The sequence below is a fragment of the Giraffa tippelskirchi genome, chromosome 8 (assembly GCF_054371585.1).
Source record: "Giraffa tippelskirchi isolate mGirTip1 chromosome 8, T2T-mGirTip1v1.2.pri, whole genome shotgun sequence".
Classification (NCBI taxonomy): domain Eukaryota; kingdom Metazoa; phylum Chordata; class Mammalia; order Artiodactyla; family Giraffidae; genus Giraffa; species Giraffa tippelskirchi.
Window position 1 is genome coordinate 144,145,673 of NC_137282.1, and position 25,929 is coordinate 144,171,601.

General features: G+C 41.1%; 3 protein-coding genes across 3 annotated transcripts in view; all 3 read left to right on the forward strand.

The window, feature by feature from the left end:
• ZSCAN23 (zinc finger and SCAN domain containing 23) overlaps positions 1–25,853 on the forward strand; it is a 38,291-nt gene extending 12,438 nt beyond the window's left edge. The window contains exons 5-6 of the transcript XR_014062905.1: positions 22,431–22,866; positions 24,072–25,853. The gene's annotated coding sequence lies outside the window, so the exon portion shown is untranslated. The remainder of the gene's footprint in view (positions 1–22,430; positions 22,867–24,071) is intronic.
• On the forward strand, positions 1–25,853 carry ZSCAN12 (zinc finger and SCAN domain containing 12). Its single transcript, XM_081523019.1, has 6 exons — positions 1–146; positions 10,035–10,516; positions 14,395–14,544; positions 16,260–17,406; positions 22,431–22,866; positions 24,072–25,853. The coding sequence occupies exons 2-5, from the start codon at positions 10,099–10,101 to the stop codon at positions 22,552–22,554; spliced, it is 1,839 nt and encodes a 612-aa protein (XP_081379145.1). The 5' UTR covers positions 1–146; positions 10,035–10,098; the 3' UTR covers positions 22,555–22,866; positions 24,072–25,853.
• LOC145518435 (armadillo repeat-containing X-linked protein 2-like) lies at positions 157–8,329 on the forward strand. The gene is given in 2 exon segments (XM_081523018.1): positions 157–8,015; positions 8,017–8,329. Coding segments are annotated over 2 exon segments (1,833 nt in total). The 5' UTR covers positions 157–6,455; the 3' UTR covers positions 8,290–8,329.
• Positions 25,854–25,929: the final 76 nt, after the last annotated feature.

Sequence of the window (25,929 nt, forward strand, 5' to 3'; positions counted from 1 at the left end):
GGACTGTAACTGGGAGTAGGTGGAAACCTGGTTCATCCCGAGGCTATATGCTCCGTTTGCGGTTTAGTCGCCAAGTCATGTCCGACTCTTTTTGAGACCCCACGGACTGCAGCCCGCCGGACTCCCCTGTCCGTGGGATTTCCCAGGCAAGAATACTGGAGTGGGTTGCCATTTACTTCTGCAGAGATATTAGGGCTGGAGTGGGGGTGTTGTTCTCTTTTCCTAGGCCTGGCTTGGGTTCCTCTCCCTTGCCTTACATAGATCCCTCAGGACCCGACTCTCTTCCATGTCGGCGCTTCTGTACGTTTCCGAGATGCAGAGAACTAACACAAACACGGTACAGGGCTGGGTCTGTGCGGAGTATCTGCTTTTCGAAGGAGATACAGATTTACTAGCGGGGAAACTCCTCCAGTGTCCATCGGCTGACGGACCCTTAAGGATAAAAGATGGTTTCTTATACCTTTCATGAAGTTAGCAGTTTCTCAGTTTTTATGAAAATCTCCTATAGTAATGGTCATGATTACATATTTGTAGAGGTTTAGCTCTTAAAAAAAAAACAAAAAACTATAACATGATCCTCACAGTTTTGCAAAGCAAAGGGAAGTGCTCGTGCATTTCTTTGGCTAAGAAAACATTCAAAAGTGTGGCAGGGGAAGTAGAGGAGGGTGGCAGCTCTTTACTTTCAGGTAGATGTAGAAGTCCAAGTTTTTACTTGATTGCTATTTAGGTTCTCCTTACTGTTGGGTAGGGGTAGAAATTCTGACTTCCACCTGGTCACCACAGACACTGTGTGAGCGCTGATTAGTTATTGCTGAGTGATGGTAAAAGTCCAGACTCCACTGGCCCTTTTCTGACGTTGCCTTAGTGTCACCATTCCCTACTTAACCTGCCACAGTAGTTTCAGGGAAAACCAGCTAAAACCTAAGGTTTAGTTAAGATCCAGTCTCATAACACAATACAAAATAGCAATAAAAAATCCGAAATACCAAGAACCAGGAAGATCGCAAACGGAATGAAAAGAGATGCCAACACCAAGCTAATAGAGGTTTTAGAATTAACAAATTTATAACAACCATGATTTAAAAAAAAACAAAAACGCTTCAATGAGGGACTTTCCTGGTGGTCCAGTGGCTAAGACTGCTCTCCTGATGCAGTGGGCTCCAGTTCAATATCTGGTAGGGGAATTAGACCTCACATATTGCAACTAAAGATCCTGCATGCTGCAAGAAGATCGAAGATCCGGTGTACTGCAACTAAGACCTGGTGCAGCCAAATGTTTTAAAAAGAAGTTTCAATGGGAAACTGTGAACACATATAAAAGAAGTGAAAATATAGAAACCCTCAACAAGGAAATAGAAAGTCATAAAAAAAGTCAAGTGGAAATTTGAGAACTGAAAAATACAGTTATAATATTAAAAGCTCTGTGGGTGGTCTTAACAACAGGATGGAGGCTAGAGAAAATCTGAACTAGAAGACTAAACAACAGGAATAACCCAATTCTAACAACAGAGAAAATAAGCTGGAGAGGGGGGAAAGGAGGAACAGAGGGTAGTAGGCTGAAAAAATAGTCACCCAAAGATACGTTCACTTCCTAATCACCAGAACCTATAAATATTATGTGGCAGAACAGTGAATATTATTTTATATGGCAAAATAAGTGATTAAGGATCTTGAGAAAAGGAGATTATCCTGAATTATCCAGAAGGGGTCTGGAATGCCATAATAAATATTTTTATGAGAGAGAGGCAGAGGGAAATTAGACACAGAAAAAGGTGATGTAAAGATGGAGGTAGAGATTGGAGTGATGTGACCTCGAGCCCCAGGGACACCAAGGGATGACCAGGAGTGGAAGAGACAAGAAATGGGGTCTCCCTTGAGTTTAGACTTCTGGCCCCTAGAATTGTCAGAATAAATTTCTGTTGTTTAAGCCACAAGTTTGTGGTAATTTGTTGTAGAAGCCAAAGGAAACTACTGCAGTGAGACAAAGAACCTCAGGGACTTGTGCAACTGTAGAAAGATGTAATGATCATATCACTGAAGTCCCAAAGAGGATGGGGCTTAAGAATTACTTAAAATAGTGGCTGAAAAGTCCCCAATTTTGGCAAGAGAAGTAAACCTGCAGATTCAAGAAGCTGATCAAAATGGAAACAGGACAAACCCAAGGAAATCCTTTCGAAACAGCATCACAATTAAACTCCCCAAACCCTAAGACAGCAAAAAGATTTTGAAAGCAGCCAGAGAAAAATGACATCTATAGGAGAAAATTCAAATGACGATGGATTTCTTATGAGTAATGAGGCCAGAAGAGACTGATATAGTATTTTTAAAGAGCTGAAAGAAAGGAACGATCAAGCCAGAATCCTATACTTGGTAAAAACATCCTTCAGGAGTGAACAGAAAAATCAAGACATCCTCAGATGAGTAAGACATAGAATTTGTCACCAGGAAACCTACATTTTAAAAAAATGGCAAAAGGACAATCTCTAAATAGAGAATAATCAGGAAAGAATATGGGTAAATACAGCAAGCTTTCCTACTTCTCCTGATTTTCTAAATTATGTTTAACTGTTGAAGCAAAAATTGTAATTTTGTCCGCTGTGGTGCTAAATATATTTAGAGGAAATATCTAATTAAGAGAATTATAAGTGGGGAGGGCAAGAGATGTAAAGGGAAGTAAGGTTTCTATACTTCACTCAAACTGGTAAAAAGATGATACCAATAACGTGATAAGTGTGAACGTGATAAGTGTGTATATATAACTGGACACCTAGAGCAACTACTTAAAAAAGTGTACAAAAAGATTTACCAAAGATGGTAAAAGTGGAAGCAGTGACAGATTTTATTTTCCTGGGCTCCAAAATCACTACAGATGGTTACTGCAACCACAAAATTAAAAGATGCTTGCCCTTTGGAAGAAAAGCTGACAAACATATGCAGCATATTAAGAAGTAGAGACCTCATTTTGCCGACAAAGTTCCATATGGTTAAAGCTATGGTTTTTCCAGTAGTCATGCACGGATGTGAGAGTTGGACCATAAAGAAGGCAGAGTGCTGAAGAACTGATGCTTTTGAACTGTGGTGTTGGAGAAGACTCTTGAGAGTCCCTCGGACTGCAAGGAGATCAAACCAGTCAATCCTAAAGGAAATCCACCCTCAGTATTCCTTGGAAGTACTGGTGATGAAGGTCCAATACTTTCGCTACCTGACCTGATGTGAAGAGATGACTCACTGGAAAAGACACTGATGCTGAGAAAGATTGAGGGCAGGAGGAGAAGGGAGCGACAGAGAATGAGATGGTTAGATAGCATCACAGACTCAATGGCCATGAGTTTGAGCAAACTCCGGGAGATATTGGAGGACAGAGGAGCCTATTTGTGGTGTCACAGAGTTGGACAGGAGTTAGCAACTGAACAACAACAAAATACCAAAAATGGAAAAAATGCAATTAAAAAGGAAAAAATGACTTCTTCTTGAAGTAACCTACAAGAAGCGAAGAAAAAGAAAACAGAGAAATGTGGGAATTCCCTGGCAGTTCAGTGGTTAGGACTCCGTGCTTTCACTGCAGAGAGCCTGCAGTGATCAAATCAGGTTTGATCCCTGGTTGGGAGACTTAAGATCCTACAAGCTGCATAATTCTGTCAAAAAAGAAAAGAAAAAATAAATATGAAATGGCAAAATTATAGAAGCAGAGAACAGAGTCCTGGTTGCCAGTCATTAATGAGAAGATGGGAATTAGGTGTGTTCATAAAAGGGATTAATGTAGTGATGGAAATGTTCTGTATCTTGACTGTAACAATGTAAATGCTCTGGTTGTGACTGTACTATAGTTCTGCAAGATATTGCTATTAGTAGAAACTTGGTAAAGAGTAAATGAGATCTCTGCATTCTTAAAACATATGAATCTACAATTATATTAATAAAATTTAACTTTAAAAAACAAAATATAAGCATAGTGTTTTGTGATTAGAGAAAGTAATATTGAATTCAAGTTTCAGTGTCTAGAAATCAAGCTTTAGTGGAACAAAAAAGTTAGTTCTCAACTAAGAAAACCTATCTTGAGGTCAGTTGGATAGAATAAGATGAATTCTATCGGCAACCTGAATCCCTCTTGCCAGGTAACATAATAAATTCACAGGTTCTGGAGATTAGGTGAGGAGTAGACTTCTTGGTGAGGGTGGGGCAGGTAGTGTCACTATTCTACCTACCGCCAGTAGTCTGCTGGTCAGCACCCAACAGTCACTCTATAGCAGTACATCAAAATACTTCTCATTCTTTTTATAGCTGCCTCAGTAGTTATGCCACAGTTTATTCAATCAGTCACTTATTGATGGACATTAGGTTTGTTTCCAGTCTTTTAGCTTGACTATCTAAATAAATAACCTTGTGCATATGTATTTTATAGATTTGTCAATATATCTTTCTGATGTATTTCTATTGCAGGGACAAAAAATAAACTTACGTAAGCAATTTTGCTACATTTTATTATTTTTCCAAATAGGGGCTGTACTATTTTGTGTTCCCATTGAGAGTGCATAAGAGCTCCTCTTTCCTCATGAATAGAGTATATTATCAAACTTCTGAATTTTTTCCAGTCTGATAAAATGACTAATGGTACTTCAGTGTAGTTTTTAGTTTGTATGTTTATATTTTGAGTAAAGTTGAGCATCTTTACAGACATTTGAGCACTGCTACAATTTCTTATTCTGTCAGCTCTTCATTCTGTCAGCTTTGTCTATTTTCTCCATTGGGTTATTGGTTCTTTTCTTTTTTCTCTCTTTTGTTTTTTAAAAATATTTTATTTATTTGACTGAGCCAGGTCTCAGTTGAGGGACGTGAGGTCTTTGATCTTTACTACAGCATGTGAACTCTTAGTTGTGGCATGTGGGGATCTAGTTCGATGACCAGGGATCAAACCCAGGCCCCCTGCATTCTCAGTGTATTAGCCACTGGACCACTAGGGAAGTCCTGTTATTTTCTTTTTAGGAACTCTTTATATATTTGGGATATTAGTCCTTTGTGATATGTTGCAAACATTTTTCCAGTGTGTCATTTTTCTTCTGACTTTTCTTTGTGGTATTTTTTGATAACCAATCCATTTTATTTTTAGGCACATTTACTGATATTTTTTTACTGCTTTTGGAAATTGAGGCAAGGTTTCCTGTTCCCAGATGTTAGAATTATCACTCATGTTCTTCTAATACATGTATGGGTATATATTACATTTCTTTTTTTGATCCATTTGGAATTTATCCTGATTGTGATATGTGATGGGTGATATTAATGCAATTTTACTTTTGACCAAATGGCTATCAGTTGTCCTAATACAACTTAATCTACAAGCCCTTCATTTCCCTCATTGATTCGAGATGCCACCATCATTTACTAAATATCCATATATGTACTTCAGTCTAGTGCATGGTGCGTGCATACTCAATTGTGTCTGACTCTTTGTGACCCAATGGACTGTAACCCGCCAGACTCCTCTGTCCATGAGGTTCTCCAGGCAAGAATCCTGGGGTGTGGTCTATTTCTGTCTGTTCTTACACAGTATCACACTCAATTGTAGGGACTTTATAACTTGTGGTGATATCTGACTAGTATGTCCCTCACTATTGTTCTTCAGAGGATATCATGGCTATTCTTATTTTCCCATATGAACTTTATAATCAATTTGTCTAACTCTAGAACAGTATTTGTTAATACTTTTATTTTAGAAGATTGACTTCTTCGTTGAGTCTTTTGAACCAAGACTCTCAGCAGTCTTTTTAGCATGTGGCTTTCTACTTGTCTAACTATACATTTGGCTGTTCAGGAGGTTTTCCCTATACAGGTCTTGCAATTTTTTCCTACACTTAGTCCCACTTTCTTTCTTCCTCTTGTTGTTGTTGCTGCTGCTATTGTTACTATTATAAATTAGGTATTCTCTTCCATTATATCTTGTAACTTTATCACTGGTTATTTGCACATAGGAAAGTACTGCTTTCAGTGTGTTAATTTTATATTTTTGCTAGTTTACTAAATTATCTTTTAGTTTTCCCATTGAACTCTATGGGTTTTCAGATGTATACCCGTTATCATTAGCACATAAAAGGAACTGTAGAGCTCCTCTGGGTACCAACTCTATTGCGCTGTGCACTGCCGTGCGTTTAACCCAGGCGCGGAGGAGGAGGAGAAAATCCCCCCAGATCCGGGCAGCCTGTCTTTAGGATGAAGCTGTAACTGAACTGAAGGAAAGAGAAACAGCCCTGAATCATTGGAGATCTCTCTGCCTTTTGGGCCCTGCACAACTGCAAGCCTGGTGGAAAAGAACAAATTCCTCCTGCTCTCCCAGCAGGTTGGTCCTGCTTTGCTTGCAGCCTCAGCAGAATTTCAAGCCTGAGCTGAAGCACCTCACCTGGACGTGCACGCACCCCGCTTGAGCACGTCCGGATCAGAGAATTAGTTCCAGATGCATCATGAGCCGTGTTCGGGATGCTGGCTGCGTAGCTGCAGGGATAGTCATCGGGGCCAGTGCCTGGTACTGTGTCTACAAATATGCCAGGGGAAGAAACCATATGATGAAGAAGAGACTGGCCAAACCCAAGACCAGGGCTGTGGCCGAGACTGGAGCCAGGGCTAGAGCTGGACTAAGGGCTGGATTCACAATTGATCTTGGGCCAGGATTCAGTCCTCCAACCCCAGTCCGCACTGGGGCAGAGGAAAGGGCTCAGGATGAATCCTCTGCTCTGGACACTGCTGGAGCTAAAGCAGTGGTCCCAGCTGCATCCAGTGCCAAGACCCAGAGTGGGGCAGGAAATAAGGCCCAGGAGACAGAAGGGGCTCGGGTGGGGCCTAAAGCTGAATCAGAAGCCACAGTGGCTTCTGCAATGGCACCACCTCTCTGGGAGGCAAAGGCTCCCTCAGCTGCGAAGGCTCCCGCAATGGTTGGGGCTCCTAAATTAGCAGAAGCCCCTGGCACAGTGGAGGGTCCCAGGGCACCAGTGGTGCCTCACGGGGTGCCAGTTCCTACTGAGGCATCACAAGCTACAGAGGCAGTGGAGGCTTCCATACCAGCAGTGCCTACTGGGGCAGTAGCGACTTTAGGGGTAGCAGCGCCTTCTGGGGCTGCAGAAGCTCCTGGGCCTTCAGGGTCCTCTAAAACAGCAGCAGCCACCAAGAAAGCAACCCCCAGGGCTCATACTGGGGCTATACCTAAGGCTGGGTCAGCTACTGGAGCTGTACCCAAAGGTGGAGCTAAGGGTGTAACCAGGTCCCAGACTGGAGGCAAGGGCAAGGGCAAGAAAAATAAAGTTGAAGTAGATGAACTGGGGCTGGGCTTCCGGGGCTGGGCTTATGGGGCTGCGGCAGCCGCGGCAGCGTCTGCTAATGGGGGCCAGGCTTTCCTGGCAGAAGTTCCTGATTCTGAGGAAGGAGAATCTGGGTGGACAGACACAGAATCGGAATCAGACTCTGAGCCTGAGACCCAGCAGAAAGGGAAAGGGAGGAGAACTGTTCCCATGCAGAAGCGCCCCTTTCCTTATGAAATTGATGAGATTCTGGGTGTCCGAGATCTCAGGAAAGTCCTTGCTTTGCTTCAGAAATCGGATGATCCTTTCATCCAACAGGTAGCTTTGCTCACTCTGAGCAATAATGCCAATTATTCATGCAACCAAGACACAATTCGCAAGTTGGGAGGCCTCCCAATTATTGCCAACATGATCAACAAAACCGATCCTCACATTAAGGAAAAAGCCTTAATGGCCATGAATAACCTGAGTGAGAATTATGAAAATCAGGGCCGGCTTCAGATATACATGAATAAAGTGATGGATGACATCATGGCCTCTAACCTGAACTCAGCAGTACAGGTAGTTGGATTAAAATTTTTAACAAACATGACTATTACTAATGACTACCAGCACCTGCTTGTCAATTCTATTGCAAACTTTTTCCGTTTGTTATCTCAGGGAGGTGGAAAAATCAAGGTTGAGATTTTGAAAATACTTTCGAATTTTGCTGAAAATCCAGATATGTTAAAAAAAACTACTCAGTACCCAAGTGCCATCATCATTTAGTTCCCTCTACAATTCTTATGTGGAATCAGAAATTCTTATTAATGCCCTGACTCTATTTGAGATCATCTATGACAATCTCAGGGCAGAAGTATTCAACTACAGAGAATTCAATAAAGGCTCCCTTTTTTACTTATGTACTGCATCTGGAGTGTGCGTTAAGAAAATTCGAGCCTTAGCAGATCACCATGACCTCTTGGTGAAAGTGAAAGTTATAAAACTAATGGACAAATTCTGATTGTCCATGTGCTCTCGAAAACTTGAAGAAATGTCTGGTTTTGCAGTCTGGGAACAATGAAAATTGAAAGTTACTGCTTTTCCACCCTCTCATATAGTAAAGGGATCCTTTCAGCTGCCAGTTTTGAATAACGTATCAATCACAGTGATGTTATCTGTGACTATCTCCAGCTTTAAGCTGAACCATTTTATGAATACCAAATAAATAGTCCTTTTGTCCTGAAAACACATCTGTGACTTTAATCGTGCTGCTTGAATAGAAATATTTTTACTGATTCCTTTATGTGAATTGACAGTGACCCTGTCCGTCATGAATAGCCTATACTTCTATCATCTGTTTTGACTTGAATTTATTCACCAAAGACTTCATTTGTGTATCATTAATAAAATTGTATGTTTCAATCGAAAAAAAAAAAAAAGGAACTGTAGAAGGTGAAAAAGTAAGCAGAAACCGCCAGGTTGACCCTTGAGAAGTGTGTGAAAGACGTCCCCTCCTGAGTCTGGAAGGACCTCGGGAGAAATCCCTTTGAGACATTTAATATCAAAGATGCTGAAACCCAAATAACGTGAGAGTGAAAAAGCATAGGATTTACCTAGCTCAAATAGGCTCGCCATGCCTCGACCACCCATCAGTTCTGAGGAATGGGGATACTAGCAAGCGGAAGACTAGCAGAAAGCGAAAACTACCATGAAACCGCAGGCCTGTGAATCCTCCGAAGTCATCTCTCGAGAGTGCACGGGAGAACTACCGAGTAGTGAGCTCACTCTTCCTAGAGTGGCGGCGGAAGTGACCAGATGCTCCGTACTCCTTGGCTGCTTCCGGCCTTTGTGGGTAGCTATTGGTGGGTTCCGGTTCCGAAACCGTTCGAGACCTCACCCCCTTGAATCCGGGAGAGAAACTTCTGCTGGCCTCCTGGGGCTGCTGTTGAGCGAGTTTTTGCTGCGGACGCGGCGGGTGGGCTGCTGGCTGTTATCGGGCCAGGCTGGAGCGGGGCGTCCTCTGGTGCTCACTTGCCTAGGTGGGTCCGCTAGAAACTATTTGAGGCAGAAGCTAGTCCCCAGCCCTCTGAGAGGGGGTCACAGCCCGGGATGAGGGAGAGACCCGGCTGTGCGCCTCATACCTCCCAGGCTTGCCTCGCGCCATGTACCCTTCTTGATTCTGCGCCATCTGACATTTCCGAACACTCGTCGGTCCTAGGCGCTGACCCATGTCCTAGGGCCTCTTTTACAAGCATCCCTTTATATTTAGAATTACAGATACTAGGGTAGAAGAGGGCCTGAAAAGCCAATGTCTCCAGCTTTTCGCTTGGAAAGAGTCAGGAGCAGAGAGATTAAGTCCCTGCGGAAATAAATTCATGTAACTGCAGCTTTTATGACTTGATGATTTCCCATTATGCATCATCTGAGTTTTTAAAGAATTTAAAAAGCAACTACTCAAAGATGTCTCAGCTTTTTGTTATAATTTGTTTGCTTTAAATGTTTGTTTATTCCATTTAATTCTCATTTATTCTATTACTAAGTGGAAATATTTCCTTCTTAGTCTTACTTTTCTTGTCCTGAAAATCCTGAAACAACTTAGCACCTTTTACTTACTCTTTTTCTTTAAATTAGTCTATTGAGTCTTTTTTATCAGGGCATTTCCCTGAGTATAGTAGATTACCCTGGAGGCAGCTTTCAAAGTGCATATTTAAATTCTTAGAATTTGCAATTTTTGGTTTGGGTTAATGATGACAGCTTCTCTCTCAGTTCCAGCCAGAAATAGACGACACAGGAGATCCTGCTTGAAGCATTGATAAGCTTTTGCATAGCAATGATGGCATATACTTGGTCTATCCAGGCCAACAAGGACCGGGATGAACTTTTGGAAGTAAAGATAGAGAAAGAGGAGCTGGAGGAGGAGCATAAATATGCTCCTAGGCAGGATCAGAACCTGCAAAAGAACAACACCCACAGCAGGGAGGTCTTCCGATGGTACTTCAGGCAGTTCTGCTACCAGGAAACATCTGGGCCCCGTGAGGCTTTGAGCCGACTCCGGGAACTTTGCCATCAGTGGCTGAGGCCAGAGACCCACACCAAAGAGCAGATTCTGGAACTGCTGGTGCTGGAGCAATTCCTGACCATCTTGCCTGAGGAGCTCCAAGCCTGGGTCCAGGAACAGCATCCAGAGAGTGGGGAAGAGGTGGTGACTGTGCTGGAGGATTTAGAGAGAGAATTGGATGAGCCAGGATATCAGATGAGAACATAGATGTGGTGTCTGAGAAGAGAATTATGGATTTCTAGGCCAGAATGAAGTCTAATACTATTTTACAAAATGTATCCTTGACAAAACTGGTGCATCAGAAAGGGGCCTGAGTGTCACAGAACATTGATTAATGTAATCCTAACTTATTTATATCTTTTTTGTGGAAGGAGCATGTATTTCTGTATTAAGCTACAAAATTCTGTTTGGTGAAATGCTGCCCAGAAACAGACTTCTAGTACAGAGAAAATGTTAGAGAGATGATTAAAGGGTGGGCAGCAGCCTCTTGAAAGGGACATCACTTCTGCACAACACAAGTAATTAAGAAATAAGGTTTTGCAGATATATCCTCTGCCTTGTCTCCATTAAAGGATTAAAAGATTGAGAAATCAAAGTCATCATCTCAGAGGAATGAGATGTAGGAGCAGAGTGGAAAGTTGGGAGGGAGGGGCGTGGAGGGGAACCATGTTTCTCTGAGTGGTTGAAAGCCCAGTTGAGTTGAAAAGGTGAGATGTCAGTAGAAGAGTTGAAAACAGTGACTGGAGAACCTTGAATATCAACCTCTGGAGTTTAGATTTCATTCTGTAGGACAGAAGCTCCTAATCTGTTCTCTCTGAGTCTAAGTGAGTTTTACTAACACCAAGATACAAAAAAAAAAAAAAAAAAAGAGGCAAAGTATGTTGGACCATTTTGTATTACATTGATAAAGACAGTGGTTTTCAACCAGTACCTCAAAGGGCATTTGGCAATGTCGTAGGACATTTTTCAGTACCTCAAAGGGCATTTGGCAGTGTCGTGGGACATTTTTGGTTGTCCTAACGTTGGGAGGTACTACTGGCATCTTGTGGCTGAAGGATACTGCTAGATAATCACAGTGATAATGAAAAGGAAGTATAATCTAGCATCGAAGTACAAAGCTTGAAGAGGGAAGGACCATGTGGCAAAAAGGTCTAAGTTGAAAATAGGATCATGAAAGTGTGACTGCAAAGGAAGAGGCATATCTTAGGTAAGAATTAACTGAAAATGATACAGAATGGAGGTATAAAGAAGAAAGAAAGAATGGAGAACTCTACTCAGCAGTCTATTCTAGGCTAAGCACTAGGGATTTTCAAGCTTGAAAGACTAGTATAACGGAAACACTCCTAACCGAGTTCAAGATCGTAGGGGAAAGTGAATTGGGAAAAGTTCAGCAGATATTTATTGGCCATCTGTTGTTTACTAGGCACTGGGAATGCACCAGTGAAAAAAGTATAGAGGGTTGCTGCTCTTTTTTCTTGGCCACATCATGTGGCATGCAGGTCTTAGTTCCCTAACCAGGGCTTAAACCTGTGCCCCCTGCTGTGAGAGCACAGAGTCTTAGCCATTGGACCACCAGGGAAGCCCCAGTCTGACTTTTAATTCCAATTTAAAGTTTTTAACTTTAACATAATCACTCTAGCTTCTATGTTGGAAGAATTCCACATTGGGTCTCAGGGTGGTGAAGGAGAACATAGGGAACAAAGTAAGAAGCAGGGAAACCAGTTGAGGAGGCTATGGCTATAAGCAGTAATCCAGGCAAGAGATGCTGGTGCCTGATTAGGATAATAGCATTGGAAGTGGCAAAATGTAATTGGATTCTGGATACATTTTGAGGGTAGAGCTTGAGAGGATTTGTGTTTATATAGGTTGCAGGATGTGAGAGAAAGTGAGTTAAAGATTATGCCAAGGTTTTTGGTTTGTGCATCAGATAAAATGAATTCATCATTCACTGAGATGGTAAAGATTGGGAGAGACATAGGTTTGGAATAGAGGGACAGGAATCAAGAGCTAGGTTTTGGATGTGTTAATTTTGAGATTCTCATTAGAATCCAAGTGGAAAGTTTGAGCAAGCAACTAGATATAAAGAGTTGGGATTCAGTGGGTGCGGGGGGTAGAACTATATTCTAGAAATACAAAATTGGGACTTGCCAGAATATGAATCGTATTTAGAGCCATGAGACAAAAAGAGCATCAGGGGAGTAACCAGCCTGGAAACCGGGGAGTGGCCAGGGAGGTAGGAAGAGAACCAAAAGAAAGAATGGGATTCTTGGGTGTAGGCAGAAGTAACTTGGTTTTAGTCATGATGAATTTGTATTGCCAACCAGTCCTTTCCTTTGAGGCTTGCTGTGGGTAGCTAGTGGTTTATGAGGCCTAGTCAAAGATCCAGGGACAGAATGCACAGTTCACTGTAGTGGGCTTTTTTTTGCTCCCTTCTCCCCCAAATTTGAGGGCTTCTCAAACAAATTTGAGGGCGCTAGTGGTAAAGAATCTGCCTGCAGTACAAGAGATTTGGAGACGTGTGTTCAATTCCTGGGTTGGGAAGATCTCCCAGGGGAGGAAATGGCAACCAGCTCTAGTATTCTTGTCTGGAAGATACGATGGACAAGGTAGCCTGGTGGACTATATTCCATGGTGTCGCAAATAGTTGAACAGGACTGAGTGAGCACACACACCCCAAAATTTGAAGTATGAAAACATCTTTTTCTGTACATCTGAGATAGTATTCTGCTGATTTTGGCTCTTATTCTGAGGGAAAGATTACAAAATGAAAATGTCAGAGAAGTAGTGTCAGTGTATGGTAATTTTTTATTTACAAATGTTAGCCATTGAAGGGTATGTGTGTGTATGTGTTAGTTGCTCAGTCGTGTCTGACCATTGTGACCCCATGGACTATAGCCAGGCTCCTCTGTCCATGAGATTTTCCAGGCAAGAATACTGGAGTGGGTTGCCATTCCCTTCTCCATGGAATCTTCCTGATTCAGGAATTGAACCCAGGTCTCCTGCATTGCAGGCAGATTCTTTACAGTCTGAGCCACCAGGCAAGCTGTTGAAGGGGATGGGAAAGTAATTTGAGGGCCTATCATATGCCAATGCCTGTGTGAGGTGCCTTACATGCATGATGTCGTATAATCTCAGAATAATTCCTAGCCCAAGGTGACAGAGCTATCGATACTAAACTAAGAAACAGAGTAAGTAGATTCTGATTCCTGTTTTTATACTACCATGCTGAGGAAACCATTTTTTCTTTTATTTTTTTTTTCAAGTGCAAGAGGCAATGGGCCCATGGAGGAGTGGAAGCTACAGAGTGGTTGAAATTGCTGAGTAAATGAGTTAATTGAAGGAGCAAGGGTCAAAGGGAAGCAGAAAGGGATGAGATTGAAGGCAAAAGTAGAGATACAAGCCTTGAAAAAGAAAAGACTTCTTACTCTAAGATAGAAGGAAAGGAGAAGTGTAAGAGAGTGGAGATAGGTAAAGTGAAGGAGAGAGGATTTTTTTGAGATGGTCATGATCTTGGAGAAATAGAAAACAAGATCATCTTCCCAGAAAGAAGGAGGATGGGGACTTCAGAAGAGCATTGAGAGATTTCTCTCTTTTTTCCTTTCCTCTTTCCTTCTCATACCCTCTTTCTTTTCTTTCTCTTTCTCCTTTGTTCCCTTCTGTCTTTCTTTGTAATTTCTCTCATTGTTTCCCTTTACTTTTCCCCCTTCCTTTCCTTCTTACTCACTTCTGTCTCATTTCCCCATAAATTCTTTTCCACTCCTTTCTGCCTCTGCCTCTTTTTACCTTCTTTTCCTTCTCTTTGTCACTTCCCTATTTCTTTGAGCATAGACAAAGATGTAAAAATGATACATTTAATATATTTTAACTGTTAAGATAGGGGAAGTTACTTCCAACTGGGGAAGGGAAGGTTTCCCAGAAGAGGTGACATTTGTATTGGCCTTGAGTAGGATTATGGCAGGCTATTATGTGGAAATAAGTTTATTTCAACTTTCAGAGAGCTGGATGCCCTGGATCGTATATTCTTGTTTAATGTTACCAGAGCAAGGTTCTAAGCTATATCTCACTTACCTCAGGTCTCAGTCTGCACTGAGGAACAGGAAATGTTCTTACAGGAGAACAGAATAAGGAGAACAGAACAAGAACCCAGAATGTGCCTTCCATCTGTGCAAGCCCAGCCAAAGTGTGAATCTGCAGAACTTGAAGCCCAACAGAAGCAAGGTAAAGAAGGAAGACCCATCTTGGGAGGAAGGGAAAGACGGGGGCCAATATAGGACCCTGAGACTCTTTTGTACTTTGTGCTGTTTGTGAGCACTGAAGTCAGGAAGATCTCTGAAGAACTCGGATGGCTCATGCATAGACCTGAGGCAGCCTGGTTTATATCACTCTGCAACTCTTTTTTTCTCTTTATGTTAATATTTTCTAAATCCTGGCTGTATTTTATTTGAAATCACCTAGTTTAGTCCTTCTGATAGTTATTTTCCTCTATACTGACTTCCCTCCTATGTATAGCCTTTATCCTACCAGACAATACCACTGTCTTGCAATTTGACTATATTCTGTGTCCTTCAGTAAATAAAAACTTGCCCCATGAACTCTGCAGCTAACTTTCAGATGGTTCAGGGAAAAATACATGTATGTGTGTATACATACACACACATATATATTATATATATACATATATATTACTCTTATAAAGAGAAGGAGTAGTAAAGCAGATGTGGCAAAATGTTCAAAGTGGGTGAAGCAGTGAAAGAATGTACCTTCCTTATTTCTACTTTCTCTGTTTTTTCACTTACTTTTTAAAAAACAGGTGAAAATTCACATGGTTGAAAAAAGTAATAACCTAAAGTTACCCAGTGAAAAGTTTTCCTGCCTCTCAATTACCCTAACCATTTGGTCTCCTTACCTCTATTTTGAAATAGGTTGTCACTGTTACTAGTTTCTTGTGTGTCCTTCTAGAGATATTTAACCATATATGTATATTTCTCATGTTCAAATATATTTTCCTCTCTTTATCACTAAGATTATAGAACCTTGCATTTTTATTTCTTAACAGCTGCTGAATATTAAAATATATGACTATATCAGGCTCCCCAGGTGGCTCAGTGATAAAGAATCCACCTGCCAATGCAGGAGACAAGGGTTCAGTCCCTAGGACAGGAAGATCTCTTGAAGAAGGAAATGGCAACCCACTCTAGTATTCTTGCCTGGGAGATCCCATGGGCAGAGAAGCCTGGTGAGCTACAGTCCATGGGGTCACAAAAGAGCTGGACACGACTTAGTGACTAAACAACAACAACAGTATGGCTATATCATGCAGTTAACTTATCCTTCTCCTGCTAATAACATTTAAGTTGGCCCCACTCTTTTACTATAACAAATAGTGCTGTGATAAATAACGATATGTGTGAATATATCTGTAGCATAAATTCCTTCTATGTGGAGTTACTAGGTCAAAGGTTATATATATATATTTGTAATTTTGATATATATTGTCAAATTGCCCTCTAATAAAGCTTGGATCAATTTACACTCTTACTGGCAATGTTTGATATTCATGTCATGAGCACAGTGTTACATCAAGCTTTTGGCAAATCCAGTAGGTGAAAATTATACTCAATATTGTTTAAATCTGCTTTTCCCTTATCGTGAGGGGAAGCATCTTTTCTTGTGTTTAAGAGCTGTTGTATTTCCTTTCTTGGAAGCCATCAGTTTTTTTCTTTGCCCGGTTTTCTATTTGGTTACTGGTCTTTTTCTTAACAGTTTTTGGAGTGCTTGTGTTTATTAGTTCTATAGTCTAGTGCCATTTTATAGTCATGCAGGATCTCTAAGTTCTTGTGTAATTTTTCATTTGAATAATTTTATGTTGCCTAATGAAAGTTGCTTTTTGCAACCACAGGAAACTAACAAGTATGATCCATTTTTAATTTCAGATATTGAGACTGGAAATGAGTATAGGAATTTAACTCTAAAGCAAGAAGTTTCTCAAGAAGTGAAACCATATGGCAATATAGCTAGCAAATTTGAAAATGAAATGTCTCAACCAGCTAGGTATGAAAAAACATATGAACCTGAAGAAAAAACAGGAGAGTCTTCTGAATATTCAAGGGAAGATAAAGAACCTGCATGTGATGAAAATGGAGTAAGTTTGACTGAGAACTTAGACCTTTCTGAACACCAGAGAATTTGTCCAGGAGAAAAGCCTTATATATGTGATGTCTGTGGAAGAGCTTTTAGTCAACACTCAAGTTTCATAGAACATCAGAGGATCCATACTGGAGACAGGCCCTACAAATGCAAAGAATGTGGAAAAACTTTCCGTGGGAGAACTGTGCTTATTCGACACAAAATAATACACACAGGAGAGAAACCATATAAATGTCATGAGTGTGGCAAAGCCTTTGGCCAGTGGTCAGCTCTTAATCAACATCAGAGACTTCACACAGGAGAGAAACACTACCACTGTAATGAATGTGGCAAAGCCTTTAGCCAGAAAGCAGGCCTTTTTCACCATCTCAAAATCCACACAAGAGACAAACCTTATCATTGTACTCAGTGTAATAAAAGTTTTAGTCGGCATTCAATTCTTACCCAACATCAAGGAGTTCATACTGGGGCAAAGCCCTATGAGTGCAGTGAGTGTGGAAAAGCCTTTGTTTATAACTCCTCCCTCGTTTCCCATCAGGAGATCCACCACAAAGAAAAATGCTATCAGTGTAAGGAATGTGGGAAGTCCTTCAGTCAGAGCGGCCTTATTCAGCATCAGAGAATCCACAATGGAGAGAAACCCTACAAATGTGATGTATGTGGAAAAGCCTTTATTCAGAGGACAAGTCTTACAGAACATCAACGAATTCACACTGGAGAGAGACCCTATAAATGTGATAAGTGTGGGAAGGCTTTCCCTCAAAGATCAGTCCTCAAGGAACATCAGAGAATGCACGCCGGAGAGAGGCCCTATAAATGCGATGGGTGTGGGAATGCCTTCCGAGGAATCACCAGCCTCATGCAGCATCAGAGAATCCACGCTGGGGAGAAACCCTACCAATGTGATGAATGTGGCAAAGCCTTCAAACAGAGGTCAGATCTTAGTAAACACCAGAGAATCCATAACAGAGGTGATCCCTATACATGTAAAGTGCGTGGGAAGTCAACCAGAACAAACCTCCCACATTTATTTTTAAATAAGTTATGAACTGTATTCTTCTATAGAATAGTATAGTCCATTGTTCTGGGTCTTTGTTTATGGTTCCTTTACAGTTCTCTTTACTTGAGGGAAATGGAGGAACTTGTGGGAGGTTTGTTCTGGTTGTTTCTTATGCTTAAATAGAGTTGTGCCAAAAAAAAAAAGGGTGCATTGGCATGGAATTTCCAGGTAGGCATCAAAGGGGTCAAACTAGCTGTCCACGATAAGGAGAAGGTAAAAGGTTACTAAATGGAACTAAATCGGCAACAGAGAAAACTGAAGGCTATGAGAGGGCAAGTGGAGGACATGTTAGATAAGGAATTGGAGAGTGCAGTAACAGAGAATATCTTGTGATGAAGTCGAGTACATTTTTATGTATAATAGATGGCATGATAATGACAGGATCTAGGAAATCAGGGAAATCTAGGAAATCTGTTCATTTATGTGGATTTTAAATCAACAAAACAGGAGGTGATATGAAAATAAAGCCAGTCCACGAGAGAAGTATTGACAGTAATACAACAGCCAAATAGAGCAGCTAGTGTAAAGCTCAAATGAATCATGAAGCAGCAGCTTAGAAATAACATTAAGGATGAGAATAAGATTGATTAGCTTTTCCTTTCTATTTGATTGAAGATAACCAAGACAGCCTTGACGTACTCCCTTTCCTATTTGAAACCAGTCTGTTGTTCCATGTCCAGTTCTAACTGTTGCTTTCTGACCTGCATACAGATTTCTCAGGAGACAGGTCAGGTGGTCTGGTATTCCCATCTCTCAGAATTTTCCACAGTTTATTTTGATCCACACAGTCAAAGGCTTTGGCATAGTGAATAAAGCAGAAATAGATGGATTTCTGGAACTCTCTTGCTTTTTCAGTGATCCAGCGGATGTTGGCAATTTGATCTCTGATTCCTCTGCCTTTTCTAAAGCCAGCTTGAACATCTGGAAGTTCACGGTTCACGTATTGCTGAAACCTGGCTGTATATTGTCACCCTTCTTATTTAACTTATAAACAGAGTACATCATGAGAAACGCTGTGCTGGAGGAAGCACAAGCTGGAATCAAGATTGCCAGGAGAAATATCAATAACTTCAGATATGCAGATGATGCCACCCTTATGGCAGAAAGTGAAGGACTAAAGAGCCTCTTGATGAAAGTGAAAGAGGAGAGTGAAAAAGTTGGCTTAAAGCTCAACATTCAGAAAACTAAGATCATGGCATCTAGTCCCATCACTTCATGGCAAATAGATGGGGGAAAAGTGGCTGACTTTATTTTGGGGGGCTCCAAAATCACTGCAGATGGTGACTACAGCCATGAAATTAAAAGACGCTTACTCCCTGGAAGGAAAGTTATGACCAACTAAGACGACATATTAAAAAGCAGAGACATTACTTTGCCAACAAAGGTCCATTTAGTCAAAGCTATGGTTTTTCCAGTAGTCACGTATGGATGTGAGAATTGGACTATAAAGAAAGCTGAGTGCCAAAGAATTGATGCTTTTGAACTGAGGTGTTGGAGAAGATTCTTGAGAGTCCCTTGGACAGCAAGGAGATCCAACTAGTCCATCCTAAAGGAGATCAGTCCTGAGGGTTCATTGGAAGAACTGATGTTGAAGCTGAAACTCCAATACTTTGGCCACGTGATGTGAAGAACTGACTCATTTGAAAAGACCCTGATGCTGGGAAGGATTGAAGGCAGGAAGAGAAGGGGACGACAGAGGATGAGATGGTTGGATGGCATCACTGACTCAGTGGAGGTGAGTTTGAGTAGACTCCAGGAGTTGGTGATGGACAAGGAGGCCTGGCATGCTGTGGTACATGGGGTCGTGAAGAGTTGGACACAATTGAGCGACTGAACTGAACTGACTGAACCAAGACAGATGGTTATCACTGTCTTGGTGATATCAAAATCAATGCGGATGGTGACTGCAGCCATGAAATTAAAAGATGCTTGCTCCTTGGAAGAAAAGTTATGACCAACCTAGACAGCGTATTAAAAAGCAGAGACATTACTTTGCTAACAAAACTCCTTCTAGTCAAAGCTATGGTTTTTCCAGTATTCATGTATGGATGTGAGAATTGGAATATAAAGAAAGCTGAATGCCAAAGAATTGATGCTTTTGAACTGTGGCGTTGGAGAAGACTGTTAAGAGTCCCTTGGACAGCAAGCAGATCCAACCAGTCCATCCTAAAGGAAATCAGTCCTGAATGTTCATTGAAAGGACTGATGCTGAAGCTGAAACTGCAATACTTTGGCCACCTGCTGCAAAGAACTGACTCATTTGAAAAGACCCTGATGCTGGGAAAGATTGAAGGTTGGAGGAGAAGGGGACGACAGAGGATGAGATGGTTGGATGGCCTCACTGACTCAATGGACATGAGTTTGAGTAAACTCTGGGAGTTGGTGATGGACAGGGAGGCCTGGTGTGGTGCAATCCATGGGGTTGCAAAGAGTCAGACATGACTGAGCTACTGAACTGAACGGAACCAAGACAGTGTTTACTAAGGCAAAAGCACCTGGAGAGGTTGGGGGAGAATCAAATTTCTAAAGCAATGAAAAGTAAAGTGAGCTTTAATCATAGGCTTCAGATGAAAAGGTATCCTGACAATCACAAAAGGGTTCCAGAGAGTGTAATAGAAAGGGACTGAAAGGAAGGAAGATGGACCCCCTCTGATAAAAAAGAAAAAATGTGGGTAGGGATTGACCAGGGCTCTAGGATTGAGAAATTTCCTGGGGCATGGTGGGTGAGGATGGAGGTGGAGAGTGATCAGATGGAAGCACTTAGAAAAGCTGTGCACTCCTGTCCTCACAACAGAAGTAGCCTCTTCCGTTAATATCCAGTGATTGACCATTAGAGTTGTTACAGTTAAAACAAAGTCATTATTATTGGCAATCTTTAGGAATAGATGAAGGGATTCATTAACAGTATTATGTGATATTTACTAACTGCTTACTAAGGACCAGACATTACTAAATGCTTTGCTCACACTATTTCATTTTTACCTGGGGAAATGGAAATCAGTAAAACCACTTGAGGTCACAGAGTTAGTATGTGGGGGGCCAGGATGTGAACTCAGCAGATCCAGAGCCCACTCTGTTTCAGAAGAACAAACTGCATGCTGCTGCTGCTAAGTCGCTTCAGTCGTGTCTGACTCTGTGCGACCCCATAGACGGCAGCCCACCAGGCTCCGCCGTCCCTGGGATTCTCCAGGCAAGAATACTGGAGTGGGTTGCCATTTCCTTCTCCAGTGCATGAAAGGGAAAAGTGAAAGTGAAGTCGCTCAGTCGTGTCCGACTCTTAGCGACCCCATGGACTGTGGCCTACCAGGCTCCTCCATCCATGGGATCTTCCAGGCAAGAGCACTGGAGTGGGGTGCCATTGCCTTCTCCGTAGCATAGCATAGCATCTGCATATCTGAGGTTGTTGATAGTTCTCTTGGCAATCTTGATTCCCGCTTGCGATTCAAGAGCTTTATAGACGTTTGCTTTGTTTATTGCCCTAGTTTCTCTCAAATGCGTGGCCTCTAGAAGCTCCTCTCTCCTCTCCTCCTCTCCTCTTGAAGGCGAGAGGAGAAGGGGAGGAGAGGATGAGATGTTGGATGGCATCATGGACTCAATGGACATGAGTTTGAGTAATCTCTGGGAGTTGGTAATGGACAAGGGAGGCCTGGTGTGCTGCAGTCCATGGGGTCGCAAAGAGTCAGTCGGACACGACTGAGCGACAGAACTGACTGACTGACCGACTAGAATCTCCAGCCCCAGGCCAGAGATTACCTGTAACCACACTGCAGATTTCCCAGGACTGCCGCATTGTTGCCGCTGAAATGAAAGCTCCCTCTCTGCTCTACTTTTTATCTTGGACTCTGATGAATGGTGGACGGCAGGAGACAAATATCGCCTAAACTGCCTGGGAAAGATTTTCCTATCTTTTGTTCTACCTACCCTTGTTAGTTATCAGCGATAACTAGCAGCCAGGGGGGTTCGCTTTTTGTCTTGGGAGCTGCTCTTTTGAAGTTCTGTAGCAGGAAGGCGAACCCTGGGGGGAAGACTGTCGAGCCCCAGCCTCAGAGCGCAAACCCCCTGGAGTTACCCAACCCAGCTGCCCAAACCTGCACTGCTCAGCAGGGGCGGGGATGCTGCCAGGCAACCATACAGAGGAGAGAACCTCCAGGTTCCTAGAGAAGACCGAAGGGTGAGGCGGCCATTGGTTGCTGCAGGCTTAGAACTGCAAACTCTTTAGGCCTTTGTGTTGTAGGGGTCGGTAGTCACTGGTTCGTAGACTCTGGCTTTGACTCCGTGTATATCTGACCCTTTGGGGACTCTGCTGAAGTTCAGTGTGATAATTGATATGCAGAGGAAAGTTAAAGATGGTTTCCAAGTTTTGAGTTGTAATAGGATATTGGGGATGTTGAGAAAGAGGAAAGTCTTGAACCTCAGTTTGGTAAAAGGAAAGTTGCGTTCTTTTTAAATGATCCCACTCATGACTGTCCCTAGAATAAATAGGAACAAATTAGGACATAGAGTCTACTTACTGGTTGTGTGACTTTTAGCAAATAGCTTAATCCCTCTGCGCCTCAGTATCTTTCATGTGTCAGATGGAATTATAAAATCTTAGATGAGTTAAATTTACAGTCAATTTTCAATAACCGTTATTTTCTAATCTCTGATGGTTTACTGTTTTGAGCTTCTCAGAAGAGGGGAACCAAAAGGAAGAGGCTCATGGTCTTTCTCCCAAGCCTTATTAACTTAAACATTTAGGAAGTAAGAGTTTTAGCAGATAGTGCTGGATAATAATTTGCAGTCATTCCCTCATAAATTTTTTAGCTTTTCTTTCAGTGCATTACCAGGTAAATGAATTTTGGGGTAAGAGCTAAATAAAATTCAGAGTTTCTGTTAATTGTATTGTTTTATGCCTCAGGAGGAAGACTAGCTACAAGGAAGTACTTCTGAAAAATCAATGTGAACCACAAGCTGGAGTGAATCTTCTTCTGAGCTCGCTTATTCCAGAATGGCAGTCCTTTTGCAGAAAAGATCTCTACTAGTGACTGATGGTAGAGGGCCAGGGTTGTGCCTTTCCAAGAATCAGACTGGCACAGCGAAATCTTTCTTCAAATTTTAAGTTGTTGCTACCAGAAAATAGATACTTGAACCTCACAGGGCTGTCAGAAGATGGGGAGCTCTGCCCACAGATGCAGAGACCAGAGATACAGACCGGGGAGTGGGTGCTAAAGTAGATCCTGACCTCTGCCTGGAGAACTGCAGAGCTAGGGAGGATAATATCATCCAGAATGTGGAGAAGAGGCATCAGTTATGCTGGAGAAGTTAAAGACACAGCTTGATGGACAAGCCTTAAGGTGGGAAGGGTTGGGAGGATGATTTATGGCTTGAGTAGTGAAAGGAGTAACAGAAAGCAGCAAAACCAAACTTCAGGATCCATCAGATGTAGTTGGAGCCATAACCCTGTATCACCTTCATGGGCTTTAATTCCCCTGGGTATACATGTACACCTATGGAACCTTCTCTCTCTATATTGGGTTTTTATTGTTGGTGTTGTATGAGTATTTTTACTGAGGGACTAGCTTCATATTCAATTTTCCAAGACCATCTTCATCCCATTGCTTGTAGGGTCCAGGTAGAACAAGGATAGAACAAGGTATGCTTTTGGCAAGATAGTACCCTGGAATCAGAAGTGTCAGGTCCAGCCTGTTAAAATGCTTAGTTTTACTCGCACAGTATTGCCTTATGAAGTGAAAAGCAGATGAGAAAGCAAATCTGCTGAGAAGGCATCCTTGAAAGGCAGCTTTTTAGAACTATTGTAAGTAGTATGTTTTCCCTGGGAACTGTGCATCTACGCATCTCATTGCCCAATTCTTTAGGTAGAAGCTGTTATTCATATTTATGGAGGTGTTTGTGTTTTGTTGTTTTGACTTTTTCAACTTCTTTAGCTTCAAAATGTTTTTCTTCTTATCTTTTAATCCTTAATATTACCTGAAAAAGTTATTTTCCCCACTGTAATTTTTCCAGTTTACTTATTTCCCCACATCAAAATAGTATGCATTTTTGAAACTAATCTACCTGTTGCTTCAAGTTAACTTTTATTATATGCCATTGTTTTTGGATCCACTTAACATTTATGGAACATTTTGTTTGTTTGTAGTAGTGGCCTTGATACATTTCATTTGGTATAAAGGGTACTTATAATTACCCGTTAGCAAATTAAATTTCTCTTGGTTTCATGATATTCTGTTTTTTTCATGTGTGGATTCAAACTGATCTCTTCTTAACTTTTTTGATTATATCTTCCTGATTCTTTGTCACATTTTGTGAAAAAATTCTCCGTGCCCTTCCAGTTTCTTTCTGCCCAGCTCTCGCTTCTCAAACTGGAACCTCACATGCCTTCTTGGGTATTTTTCAAAACTGAGTTGGCAGTTTAGGGAAACTGAAAAAGCATGCACTTTAGGTAAAACTTAGTTTTATCTTTATCACTCTTTCTCATCATTAATCTCATGATCTCAGGAGAAGAGACAACTGACGTTTGAATTGTCTGTGCATTTTTTAGATGGAGTTACTGAGAATGAAAATAAGGACTTGTCTCCAACACAAAAAAAACCTGAAGATGCTAAGTCATGTGGGGGGAGTCTGCAGAATTACAACACCAGCGCAGTAAGTTAGTAAAAGCTTTAGTCACTGGTGAGTCATTACTCAGCATTAGGGAGCACATACCAAAGAAAATGCCTGAGAACAACATGTTTGTAAAGGCTTTTGTTTACAGTGGGTCCCTCCTTTCCCACTAGGAAATCTATCACAAGGGAAATGCTGTCAGTATAAAGAATGTGGGAAATCCATATTTGACATTAGAAAATCTGCACAAGCGAGAAACTGCATACATGTGATGACTGTAAGGAGGCCTTCGTTCATGGAAACCTTCTAGAACATTATGTGAAGGAAGCAGGAAGGAAGGCCTTCAGCCAGAAGTTAGGACTGACTGCCCTATAGATTCTACATGGGAGACAGATCTAAATGTGATGAATGTGGAAATGTTTTCCATGGAATCATAGCATTATTCAGCATTGGGGAGAAGATCACTATAAATGAGAAGATTGTAGGAAGTTGTATGGACAGATATCAAGCCTAAACAATAGAGTCTCCACAGTATTGGAAAAGTCATATAATTAATGTAAGTGGGCAAGATGTATGGGGAATGGATATCTTAAATTGCCCATTGTAGCCACAAAGAACATTCAGTGAATTTCTCAAGTCAAGAAAAGGAAAAGTCAGAAGTTCTTTTTGCTTTCCAAAGGAGTCTATAAACATGAACAATCAGGAGTTTTGAAATGAAGGTGTTTACCTGCATCCCTGGACTTGTGCTGCTGTCTCCAAGATGACTGTTTGTTGGGGACATGTTATTTTCCCATGCCCACTGTAATCTCACATCTTAAATTCATTCAAGTGTAGACGATATTGTCTACTGTTTGTTGTAAATTAATTTTTATGGGCTAAATAGGCTTGTATGAGTACACCAGGACATAAAAATGACATTTTTAAAGTTTCAGTAAGCATAATGAAAGGAACCACGTCATTGAATTGTTAGTTCTTTTTAAATTTGGTACTGCCTCCATGTTCTAACACATGGCCATAGAGGTGTCGATCACAGAGTATATATTTCCCAGCTTTGTTATTTTTTAAAGATAGAAAATGATATTTCACATATAGCTTTGACAGATAATAAGAGGTTATTTTATTTTATAGTTAACACAATATAATATCCTGGAGGCTAATATTTTTAAGTAACATTACTTAGTTCTAAAACCTACAGGCTAAAAGAGGAAAGAATCTGTCAAAGCTATTCTTCAGCAATTTGGCAGTGTAGCTCAATCTCTATGAGAGTGAAGCTTATGGATTTTATAGTGGGTCATTAAATATAGGAACCACAGATTTCAAAACATTGCAATGATTATTTCACAGGAGTTTATATCTGCTGCAAATACCTGAATTTTCTGAGTAGATATTACAGTGACTATTTTAAAAGACAGACTGCATTCTATTAAAGACTTTTTCAGCATTATAGAAACTACATTTTTCCCTTAATTTTATTATTATCTTGTATTACATGAAAGGATTTCCTAATATTGAACCAACCTTGCATCCCTGGAATAAATTTCACTTAGTCATGGTGTTTTCTTAGTGTGTTAATGGGTTCTACTTGCTAATATTTTATTTAGTATATTTTTACTCAATATTCATATAAAAATCTGTCATTTTTTAGATCTGTCATTTTATTCTATATTGTTCACGGTCAGGTTTTAATTTTACTACATCATTAAAAAGACTTAAGTTTTTATTCTTTTTTGTTTGTTTTTAATGTTCTAGTACCATTTGTAAAGCATTGAAATTATCTTGTATTTGAAAGTTGAATT